This window comes from Amphiura filiformis, chromosome 19 (genome assembly GCF_039555335.1).
Source record: "Amphiura filiformis chromosome 19, Afil_fr2py, whole genome shotgun sequence".
NCBI lineage: Eukaryota > Metazoa > Echinodermata > Ophiuroidea > Amphilepidida > Amphiuridae > Amphiura > Amphiura filiformis.
The window spans coordinates 45,867,656-45,880,623 of record NC_092646.1 but is presented as its reverse complement, the minus strand read 5'-3'; the positions used below and the strand labels follow the sequence as shown (position 1 = coordinate 45,880,623).

Below are 12,968 nucleotides of genomic sequence, written 5' to 3'. Positions count from 1 at the left end.
CAGTTTCCTATACTTTTGTACATGAGAGACATTCTTCAAAGTCTTTTTTTGGCCTAATGCTTTGGCCTACATGACCGAAATTGATATATATGTAATGCATAATATAAAAACAATATTTCATTAAATTTTGACCCCCCCTCAACTTTGAGTGTGTGGGAGGGGCCACATGGGGGGGGTACTAGTGTGCATCCTCTGGTCATACTACCCCCTACCACATTATGTTGACCGTACCCACCAAGTTTCGTGCCCATACAACAGTTTTTAGTCATTTGACCTCAGATGACCCCTGGATGACCTTGGGTGACCTTGATGCACTAACCAATACAAACTTGTTCTGTCTGGGGTGAAGATGCACCCACCCACCAAGTTTGAAGAACGTGCGACCCCTAGTCTCCGAGAAAATAGGTTTTTGCATTTTATGCATAAATTATGCAAATTAGGTACTTAATTACCATATTTTGCGCTGCAAATCGAATCGGGTTGAGATCCTCTGGTCATACTACCCCCTACCACGTTTCATCATCATAGGGCTTAGGGATCTTACGAATCCCCAGATACAGCTCCACAAGGCGGATTTCTTCAGATTTCCAACCATATTTGTAGAATCGTTCCGCATAAATTATGCAAATTAACAACTAAATGCGCATACTTATCGCCGAAAAACTAATCAGGTGATCAGCAGATGTGTATCATAGCTGCCACCAGGTTTCGTTACCATGCGCCCGACGGATCTTGAGATAGTCTGTCCACAAACTCCGCTATCAATTTGCGCTGATTTTAGCATAAATTATGCAAATTAGCTATGTTAATTTGCATATTTTTCCCCGAAAACATACGGTTACAAAGCAAACTTGGATACCCTTCCTCCCACCAAGTAGCGTCGCCGTAAGTCTTACGGTTCCCCAGATACAGCTCCGGATGGACACACATACATCCATCCATCCACACACACATCCACCCCCACACCCCCACACACGGACAGACAGAAATAGTGATTACTAAGTCCCATCCTGAACAAAGTTCAGGCGAGACAAAAATGAACACACTCAAAATGCTGTAAAATAGGTATATTTGGCGAGTTATTTTAGAGCTTGAGAATGTGTTTAGGATAAAAAATGCTGACTGACTTCAAAAGTCCACCCTTCCCATAGAACAGCTTTTTTACATCGCCTAACTGTAAAATTTACAGTTTCCTGTCAAGAAAATACAGTTGAAACCTGTAAAATTCATCTTTTTTACAGGATACTGTAAATTTTACAGGTTTTGTTTGGCAGATTGGCTGCACACACTTTTACTGTAAAATTTAGTCATGTGATATTTAGTACTTAATCGTATAAGTGACCATTCTTACAGTGTAGTGATGATATTGATATTGCTTAAACGTTGAATTATAACTCCAATTTTAATTTCAGCTTTGATAGGCCTAGATAATTTAAACTAAAAAATACAGTATTTGCCTGTTTTTATCAATTACAGCCAAATACTGTAAATAATTAGCCTTTTTTACAGTATTTTACTGTAAATTTCACTGTTATTTTTTACAGTGTAGGTTACATTAGAAATGGGTCTTTTGGTGACACAACCTTCAAAATGGGTCTTTTAATGACGAATGCAAAAAAACACACATTCCTACAATGCAGTTGTTGACAAGTGCATGTTTTTGCTGACAACATTTACTGCTTGCTGACAAAATCTATGAAGGGGTGTCACCTACCCTTCTCTATAGTTTGATCAGCTTATAATTGGGGAAAATGATAACATCGGTATTGATGTAGAATGGCGTGAATGCAGTTGAGCCCAGGACTTATGCTAGTTGCGCGTTGCATAATGCATGACTGGCACCTGTGAATTTACACAAGTTGGGATTTTATTGACATGCACAGTCACAAAAAAAAACCCGAATTATTTTCGCCAATTATAAGCCGGACAAACTATAGCAAAGGCCCTGCTCACACTCACCCCTGCTGGTGTCATAACTGCTAGCCTATTAGATGGGCAAAAGTATTAATGACTATTAATTCAATTTGCTTATAAATACATGTCATAATTTATACTTACACAGACAAATGAATAAAGTTTTATATTGCAAGTTCAGCATTAGTGCTTTCTCAATCAGTTGTAAAATACAACAATTTATGTCTTGATAGCTATATTTCAATTTTTTGTAACATTAGTAATAATAATAGTAATACCATCACCTGCAGGGATTTAGCCACATTTGGCTATAGCAGAGCTACCAACCTTCTATAATTATATAAAACTTGTCAGTGTAGACTTAAGGGATGGGGTATGAACGTTTGGACAGTATTTATTGTGGGACATCAGAGCACATCAGACATATCGAATTGCATTCTGAATCTGAAGAATGTCCTTCTGATATCAAATAATTTTTGATTTTTTGAAATTCGCGAAATATAATACACATTTTATGGCAAATGATTAAAAAATGATATTTTTGATATTTAACAGTACTAGAAGTAAACTTTATAAATCTGATGATTTATACTTAAAGTGTATGTAGGTGGGATGAAAAGCCGACGATCAATTGAAAATTTTGACCTTTTGTATTGAAGATATGGATTGTTATATATCAAAAATGTGAAAAATATCAAATTTTAATAATTTGTCATAAAGTTTGTATTATATTGTGAATTTCAAAAAATGAAAATTATTTGATATCAGAAAGACATTTTTCGTATTCAGAATGCAATTCGATATGTCCGATGTGCTCTCATGTCCACCAAAAATACTGTCGAAACGCTCAAAACGCTCATTCCAGATCCCTTAACAGTATTTTTACACTTTCATTTACAAGAGGGTATTGAGAATATGCTTAGTATTTTAAGCATTCTTTTTCTTTATTACAAAATATTGAAAATGAGTATTACTTGCCCAAACTACTTACCAGCTCCCCTAGCTATAGGCCCACCAGTATTTTCAAGGTGCTCCTCCCCGGTCAGTCAAAGAGTCGCTATTTCAAAAATATGAATATTAAGTTAGCTGTGTCAAATATGAAATAAGATTAGTTAAGGTTAGGGCTAGGTTTCTGATTAAGTTTAGGGACAGATTTGACATACCAAACCTTATTTCATATTCGGCAAAGCAAACCTTATATCAAACTATCAGGCTCATATATGACCACTAGTCAATTATATTCATAGAAATTCAACTGTCAAAGACATCAATCATCCCAATATACCGTAAAACCCCGTCTACAAGCATATATAGTGTTTTTTATAAAAGCTTAATTAATTCGAAGCAAGCGTTAATATACCAATACAATAGATCGGTCTTAAAATAATACTTGTTTGTATATGCTTGGATCCGTAATTTATTTGCTCAAACTCCATAATGACGACTGGATTAATGTACCTTTCATCAGAAGCACACTATATGCTTGTAGACGGGGTTTTACGGTACTTTTCAATGGGTGACTGACTGCTAGTCCCATGCTTTGCTTGTCCTATTTGATTCGCTAGTCTGAAAACAAGGTTCCATAGTCCAATAAAATATTCACTGATATTCTTTAGTCACAAAGTTTGTTTGTTTTTTTGTTCGTTTTATATCTTCTTTAACCTGGGACGCTCAATCAATTGAAAACACAATAATTATTATTCTTCTGTTCTTCCTTGAGGATTTGGGTTATGGTTTGGGTACTAGGTAACTTATGGACTAGCACCACTTTGGACTAGCGACCCTTAGGACTAGCAAATGTAGACATTTCAATGCAGGACAATGGTCTTTTATCATTATAAGTGTGTAAAAATTGGATCCAAAACATAATAATGATAAGTTTGGATGCTTTATGCCCAATATTCATTGGTCTCGTTATGAGTTTTATGATATTGGATAAGACTGTATCTTAAAACTCGTAGCTTGACCAATTGGTTCAATCGATCCAATTTTATATCATTGTTTTGATAGTTTAAGAGTTGTGTAAACAGTTGTTTTCCAGTACATATTTCTGGTTTCACCACTGGCAAAAAGACTTGTTAAAAGTCTACAATCAATGATGGACAATTAGATGTGATGGGTATACAGGTATATCTTTATACATGTAGGCTTTCTCCCAGACTGGGTTTCCTATGGATGCTTTAGCACTAGCTTGGATATCTCCTTTGTACTTGTTGTATAGGTCCTGTGATATCTTCAGGGTGTCTCCTGCAGTAAAATTAAAAGAACACATATTTTATGCGAGTAATGAAGCAATTGACAGAGCACCCCAGGGAGTACCCCAGGGAGGGGGGCCCCTACCAAAAAGATTCCTATCCTCCATACCTATCCCATGAGACATACTTAAGAAATAAAGGGTAATGCATTATCCTTTACACGCAAATAATGTGTCCGAGGCAGTAAAAACGTAAATTTCTATTCTATTACCACAAAATAGTGCGATTTAAAGAGAAAATATCTCATTTTTGACCAAATATTTCAAGTTGTTTACCTTAAGGTGGAGCGCCCGTACGCGTAGCCAAAGCATAAGTGATAGCGAGTATTGCAGAACGCGTAACCAAGCGTAATGCTTTGCGTAGAATGTGTAACGGCGTTAATATACTCCATCGTGCTTTTGCTGTGCGCTGTGATGCGAGAAGAACATAAAGTTCGTTGCCCTGGTCACTTTATTGCTAATTAATGGTCTTTCACGTGACGCGTTTCAACAAATCACAGTGCGCGATTTTGATGAATCCAACGGACAAGGACACAAATACATCAAGGATCAATATATGATACAAGAGGATATCTGGAATATGAACAACTGGAAAAAAAAACTAGGTACACCAAGTTGATTAAACAAGTAAAATGGGCTATTCCATTTAATATCCACACTACCCCTGTGGGAGATTTTAGAAATATCTTCCACAGGGGGAGTATGAATTTCAAATGGAATGAACACATTAGGCAGCTCCATTTGAATTTCATACACCCTCTGAGAAAGATTCAACCTGAATCTTTCACTGAGGGAGAGTGAGTTTCAAATGGAACTGCTAATGTGTAATTCCATTTGAAATTCATACTCCCCCTGTAGAAGATATTTCCAAAATCTTCCACAGGGGTAGTGTGGATATTAAATGGAATAGCCCAATACAGACTAGACAGTACGCAGCAGGGGGACAAAAACAGCAAATGTAGGCATTAGAAGTAGATAAAGTTTGATAGCAAAAAATTACCAGTTCCAAGTTCTATTTGACCTACATTGCAGTGGCGTATCATGACTGCTCCTACCCTGGGGCTAAAGAAAAAGTAAATTTTGCTGCCCCTGTAGCAACTGCCCAAAAAGGTTGTCCCAATTTTTTTTCCAGCCAGGATAGCTCTCCAAAATCTAAAAAGTGGAGCAAAAATTTTTTTTCAACAATTTTTATATTTTTTTATTAAAGTATTATGGGTATTTCTCTGAAAAGGTGTACTATTGGAAGATAGGCAAATATGAATTTGAAAATGATTATAAAAATGTTTCCTTTACATATCTGTAAGGATGTAAGTCTCTATTGCATGAAAACAATATTTGGCGCAATCTTTAGGGCGCCTCTATATTATAGAGGCGTAATCTGCAGGTTGTGCCAGGTGAGCATCATCTCCGTCACATTTAGGCCAAAAAGGAAAAAAGGACAAAACAATTGTTAAAACTCTTAATTATGAGTTTTATGGATAACTTGTAAGTTGCTTGATTCATGTTTGCTTTTTTCATTTAAATAAAATATGATTTTGTACTTTCGTCATTTAGTTGGGACAATGAGAGGCAGGCTGTACAGAAAAAGTCATGTCTGTTGGTATTTTTTTATACAAACTTTTAGTATATTCATAATTTTGCTTGAAATAACTAAATAAATTTCTATTGACATAGTAAACACATACAATATCAATTACATTTCCAAATAGTAAATTCCATGTTGTCTGGGTCAAAGGTCAAATAAAGGTCAACAACAATTGTGATGGAGATGACATTGCTGTGATGGAGATGATGGTGATGTGACGGATATGATATTTCTACATAAATTCCTATAGAGAATCATCTCCGTCATAATTGCATAAATTTGATTTCAGAAATGTTTTCACACTACTTGAAAATGAAATTCATACCGATGAGAAGGTTTAGAATTGGTAAGCATTTTCTGATAAACTAAACTGGACTTCGCTGTATCTCAAGATCCGGTGCTGTGATGGAGATGATGGTGATGTGACGGATATGATATTTCTACACGAATTCCTATAGAGAATCATCTCCGCCACGGCAAATTGTGACGCCAACTGATGTAGCGGAGATGATGGTTCAGACATTGCTTACGGTTAATAGCAGGGTAAAGCTTACCCAGCGTGTTACATATCACCACAACAGCTTGTGGGACATATTCAACCATCATTATTTTCCGGAAAAATTCAACAATAACACTTATATCAAATTGATCAGAAACGTTTGGAGATGATGTTGAATAAAGGTACGCGCCTGTATACATGAAGATACCCTCAAAATTGGCAGGAAAAGAGTGCCAATGTGCAGCTATTTCGGGTTGATGTTTTTCATCGTCTGTAAACGGCAGCATACGGGGTCAAATTATTGACCTCTGATATTTGGTCTTCACCTCCAGCCGTTTTGATGCCAATGTGACGGCAATGATGCAAAACTAAGGGACAGCAATTTTTTGACACAAATTTTTGAATTATTCCATAAAATTGACTTTAGAAGTGGTTTTAAGCATTTAAACCTTCTTAGACATGATATTTACCCCAGTCAGTGGTAATTTTCACTTCCCACACTTGCTCACAAAAATACTACAAAATCACTAAAATTTGGTGCGTGACATCGGGACATGGGGTTTTCAGGGGGGTCGTCAGATATTGAAGAATTTTTTGACTCCAAGAAATTTATTTTTCCCCACTTGGATGTTCTTAACTATTTTTATACATACAAAAGTCCATGACTAAGCCAAAAAATAAAAATAAATCCGCCTTTAAAACTTTTATGAGCGCCGAAAGTCGCGGGACTTAAAAGTTCACCTTTTCAGAGAATCACCCTTATTATAGGTGTTACACCCCCCACACAAATTACCACCACCGCCTAGAGCTGTAGCCCTGTTGTCAACCAAAGCAATTTTCTACCCTTTTTAATTAATAATTTTTCATGCCGCCCCTTCTGTATCGCCCTTTTTTCTTTAACAATTCTTCTTGCCACCCCTTCATCTACCGCCACCACTTCTTTTTGCCGCCCCTTGCTTTTACCCTGGGGAGGGGCCTTCAAAGCCCCCCAAAATATGCGCATGCATTGGTTGTTTGGTTTATCATGTCTGCTTATTGATCCATGTTTTTTTGTTTGCAAGTTTAGCGCTTCTGTGGGCCTTGGAACTGGTAATTTTTGGCTATCAAACTTTGCCTACTTCTAATGCCCACATTTGCTGTTTTTGTCCCCTGCTGCATACTGTCTAGTCTGTATTTTACTTGTTTCCCCACTTCAAGTTGGTGTACCTTGCTCTTTTTCTTTCCAGACATATATACTATACTGACACGTTTTCAGACTGAAAGTTACCAAGTTTGTGTCACCCTCACACCCTACCACCAGAGGACACCTTGACACTGCACTAACCTAAAGCCAAGAATTCTCCGCGTTGCGGAAATTCCGCGAAAATCGCGGAATTCGGAGGTAAAGCGGAAAACGCATTTCTGAGAACAAAATAAGCAAATATGACCTAGAAAAAGAAAAAAAAAATACAATTGAAAAGAAATAAATAAAATACTAAATGAAATGGGTCTTCAAAATTCATCAAAATAAAGTAAATTCCGTCATAGATTTACCGTACAACGCCTGTCCTACCTCCCATTGAGCTCCATTGTAGCCATGATACCCAATCACCCATCCCAACTTTGCAACATCCCAATGATCGTCACATTGGCCGGGCTTTTTAATCAGTTTATTCTTGGATTGTTTGCAAACAATTTAAAATATCATTATGTCAGAAATGTGCTAAAATTACAAAGCGGAGAAAAGCGGAATTTAGCATTTGTAAAGCAGAACATTCTTGGCTTTACACTAACCTGTTGGTTTTGTAGAATACAAATTCTGCTGCATAGTCCATGGTTGCTCTACTGTACTGAAACATTTCTGATTGAAGTCATCCTGGTCAAATTTTGTGCCACTCTTCAAAGCATCCACCACACTATTGACAAACAACTCCCATCTTTTGAAATAGTAGCTGCATAAGGATTGAAAGTGATGGTAAATAAATGCATTTGTGAATAATTCTTGCAATATTTCACATGATTCTTGCAAAATTTCACATGATTCTTGCAATATTTCACATGATTCTTGCAATATTTCACACGATTCTTGCAATATTTCACACGATTCTTGCAATATTTCACATGATCTAGACTGAATGAAAGTGACTTGATGATAGAACATAAAGAATACTACAACTAAGAAGAATTAATAGATCATTATAGCATACGACCTGCAGGGCAGACACAATATTTCACATGATTCTTGCAATATTTCACATGACATGATTCTTGCAATATTTCACACGATTCTTACAATATTTCACACGATTCTTGCAATATTTCACACGATTCTTGCAATATTTCACACGATTCTTGCAATATTTCACACGATTCTTGCAATATTTCACACGATTCTTGCAATATTTCACATGATCTAGACTGAATGAAAGTGACTTGATGATAGAACATAAAGAATACTACAACTAAGAAGAATTAATAGATCATTATAGCATACGACCTGCAGGGCAGACAGAGCCAGTCACCAACTGATTCAATGTCACCTGTCCACCAATCTGTGATTGAGCACTGACAATTCACCGCAGAAGTGATGATGTAACACGATAACTACCATGGTAATATATGAATACTACAATTTTTGAATGTATCGCCCTGCACTACAACATCCATGAGGTACATATACATTGAACCATAGATGTCAAAGAACAGGGATAAAGACCTGGATTGTAATTCTATAGAATATTCATGTCAAGCTAATCACTCGCACCTGTAAGATTAGTATCTTTGAAAGGAGTGGTACTGTATTAAATCTATGTTTGCAGACATACACAGGTGATGAGTGCAACCTGCTTGTAGTGCAGGGCGATATATTCAAAAATTATACTCATCTATTGCTATTGTAGTTAATCCTGTTACATGATCACTTCTATGTCGAATACTAAGGTATGGCTTAATTCTCATTTTTTTTTGCAGTCTGAAGCTAAAACTAAACCACAGGGAAAATGGGTTGCACACACCTGATTTATATTATATGGCTGAGAGCAATATATGTTGCACATAAGCTGTGTCATGAATTGGAAAGTAGTATGAAGTAATGTCCTGTAATGATGGTAAATGTTTAACGTGTAGCCATTTAAATGGTTGGTGCCCTCAAATTGATGATGCTATTGATGTGCGTCTGGGACCGCGTTTGGGACCTTGGTCGTCAAATTTCAAAGACATATATTTTTGTTCCATGAGCATAATGTATGGTGTCACCTGTTAATCAAACTCAGAAACAATTTGTTTACAAATTGTTATGACGATTGAAAGATCTGAACGTAGTGGTAAAACAGTGTGCCTTATTTTGCATCTTCAGCCACACAAACTGTCTCAAATTTCAATCTCCAGTTGAAATCCATACTACCCCTGTGGAAGATTTTGGAAATATCTTCCACAGGGGGAGTATGTTTTTCAAATGTAATTGGTCAGGGTTAATCATTTTGAAACCCATACTCCCCTTGTATTATAGCTTTACCTATATCTTCCACAACTGGAGTAAGTATTTCAAATGGAAGTTACCTAATTGTGTATTCGATTCAAAATTGATACTCCCTCTGTGGCAGACTTTAGCTAAATCTTCCACAGGGGTAGTGTGGATTTTAAATGGAATAGTCCAATGCTACAATCCTGAAAAAAATAGTTGGCACACTGGTACCAAACAATTGAAATGTGTGCCCTATCAAAATTGGAAAAGGTGAGTGAAACATGCATGCAATATAATTATGTGAAGTACAAACTCCCCTTGTATCTCACCCTTCCCTACTCCCCATCTTTCAATGTTGGAGGGTCTTGCTGACCTGTTTACAACATGACTAAGATCTACAATCCAGGAAAAAAGGTTGGCACACCTTACCTGTCTTTTTTCCTGGATTGTAGGTCTTAGTCATGTTAGTGTCCTGAAGACACCATGTCAACAATGCCTAGAAAAGTTGCTTTTTGCCTTGTAAAAGTACCAATATTTTTAACCATTTTCTGCGATTCCTTTTCACCAGATGAATCAACCTTCATTTTACGTGCTACTACCCAATCAAGGGCTGTGGGGAGTTGATAGTTAGTCAGATGCGCACTAGTATTTTTATCTCTATGTTCCAATTATACCAAGTTTGATTTGACCAGAAGTGATACTTTTGGAATAGCATCTATATGAAACTTCAATCAAATGAACACATTAGTGACATTACACACTTCCACACATACTCATACACATATAGACAGGAATATTGACTGCATACTCTCTTTGTGAACAAGTTCATCAGGCAAGATAAAAAGTGGTATCAGTGCACTGTGTACCCGTACCATCCAAAGAGCATGTACTGTTCTATGGGTCACTACAATACATATTTTTGCTTCTGGTAGGCCTATTAAAGGCCTGAAGAATTGAACTCCATGATAGAGTTATTAAAGTGGCATTTTCTGCCATAAATACTTTTCAATTATTTGCTTAGTTTTGATAGGAGAGCAACCAGGAGGGGCCCCCGGGAGGGGCCCTTTGGAATAGAACGGTGGAATTTGGAACGGTGGCAAACGCTCACTATAGAGACCACACAGTGCCATTGTTTGCTAATTATAACATTAAAAGTTGAAGATATGTACACACTGGAATTAGGTACATTCATGTACAGGCACTCTATAAATGAGCTGCCCTGTTCATTTGATAATTATTTTACCAAACGTTCTGACATACATAACTACAAGACATGATATGTAAATGACCTAAATCTAACCAAAAATAAGAAAGTCTTTTCTGATCATGCTATACGTACAAGAGGTCCCATTCTTTGGAATTCTTTAGATAAAAATCTGAAAGCTTCAAAATCTGTTAAACATTTCCGTAATCAATTCAAAACAAAACTGATCTCTAATTAATATAATTAATCTTTTTCGTGAGCACCCCCCTCTCCCCTTCCCTTGTCTTTTGGTTATGTTATGTAATGTTGATTTATTTTGTTAATTTCATTTGATTTCAGGAAAGGCTAACTTTCAGACCTTTTTGGTCTTCCAGCCTTTTCCTCCATATGTACCGTGTTTTTATATATTTTTTTATAATGTCTTTGATTTTTATGGAAATAAAATATGAATGAATTAATGTCTTTTATAATGTCTTTGATTTTTATGGAAATAAAAAATATGAATGAATAGACAGTACACGATCTGAGGTTACTGTTCCAAACCCAGGCTACTTTTTGTTCATTACAATACATATACAGGCATAGTATGGCCTTCTATAACAATACATGTATCATGTGTACTGTTCTCAATAAAGAGTAGTACCAACATGTCCATCAATAGGCTCAGATTGAGCATGTTATGTTTTGGAACCACTACAGTGTGCACTGTCCTGTAGGAAGTGAATTGATTGCGATATCCATAAATCAGCAGTGCTGTGATATTGATGAAATGGTGCTATACAAACACCTGTGTCAGTGTATGCAACGTTACATGCAAAGAAGATGAAGTTGATGAAGGCTTGGCCTAATAAAAAATAATCTATTGCCCTTTTCTAAATGGTCCACATTTTGAATATCTGTAAAAATGTTTTTACAATCCTGAGCCAATATTCTGATTTTCAAATATTTGGATTTTTTGGCCATATTTATTGAAAAGTATGTTAAACTACAAATTTATGCTTAATTTCAAAACATTTACCTATAGCATTTTAAGCAGCTTTATAACCATACTTGCCTTTTTTTTTTTATAATGGATTATGGCTCAGCAAACAACAAAAACATTAAAAAACCAACCAATTTATCCTCCCCATTTTGGAGCCAAAAGAGCAATACAACTTCTTTTTTAGGCCTAATTTTGTTGATTGAATCATGAAAAGATCAATGCCAATAGACTTACTCCCTGACTAGTCCACACCACTGCTTGTTAGCATAATCTAGAATCTACAGAGACACATAATCAGGAAAACTTATTTAACTAAAATACAATATAACATTTTGCAATGACAAAGAATATCTTGACATAAAAAAGGCACAAAGTTAAATAGTGCTTCATATGGTAAACTATAGGTCTTCAAAATCAGATTTCTAAAATTTGATTGCTAAAAGACCTCCATGTTGTGTTGACACAAATAATAAGGCCTGTATATAGTCAGATGTTTCCAACATGGTTTACTGTTGTGGCAAGCACAACAGTGGTGTAACCAGGACTTTTTTAGTGGGGGATCCACGGGGGCTAGAGAAAGGCAAGACTTCTCACAAGGGGCCAGCTGCTTGGCTATGCCACTGAAACATAGCTGCAATTTTGCTTTTGATGATTCACGCTGCATCATAAAATGTGCCGCTGGTTAGATACCAATATTAATAGCTCATCAAAAAAAGTTGCCATGTTTGTAGGTCATCTGATTTAAAATCACTGAAATATAGCAAGGTATAATGCAAAAATGTGCATTTTGGGGTTTAATACTTTTGAAATGGTATGTTTCCTCTCATTATTTAACATTTTTGTTGAAATATTACTAAAATATTCAGCAAGTTCTGAATATGACAAAATTCTGCAAGAAATTAGCCATTTTTTCATTGAAAACTATGATATAGGCAATAAGTGGTTGTTAATGTTTAACATTTTGTTGTAGCATGTTAAAACGAAATGTTGAGAAGAAAACGCTCTGAACGAAGCTAATTATTCAGTGGAAAATTTGCAAAGGAAAACAAAAAATCACAGTTTGCCGCAATGGAAAAACATGCTGGAAA

At 36.1% G+C, this 12,968-nt stretch overlaps 1 protein-coding gene across 2 annotated transcripts in view; it reads right to left on the bottom strand.

Moving 5' to 3' along the window:
• Nucleotides 1–3,090: 3,090 nt before the first annotated feature.
• The window catches only part of LOC140141371 (alpha-N-acetylglucosaminidase-like), a 53,009-nt gene continuing 43,131 nt past the window's right edge, over nt 3,091–12,968 (bottom strand). The window contains exons 19-20 of one of the 2 annotated variants that reach the window (XM_072163210.1): nt 8,026–8,183; nt 3,091–4,161 (exon numbers count right to left, since the gene is read on the bottom strand). In XM_072163210.1, coding sequence (XP_072019311.1) covers nt 4,007–4,161; nt 8,026–8,183 — 313 coding nt within the window. In that variant the 3' untranslated portion in view covers nt 3,091–4,006. The remainder of the gene's footprint in view (nt 4,162–8,025; nt 8,184–12,968) is intronic. The other variant, XM_072163209.1, reaches the window with a different exon arrangement.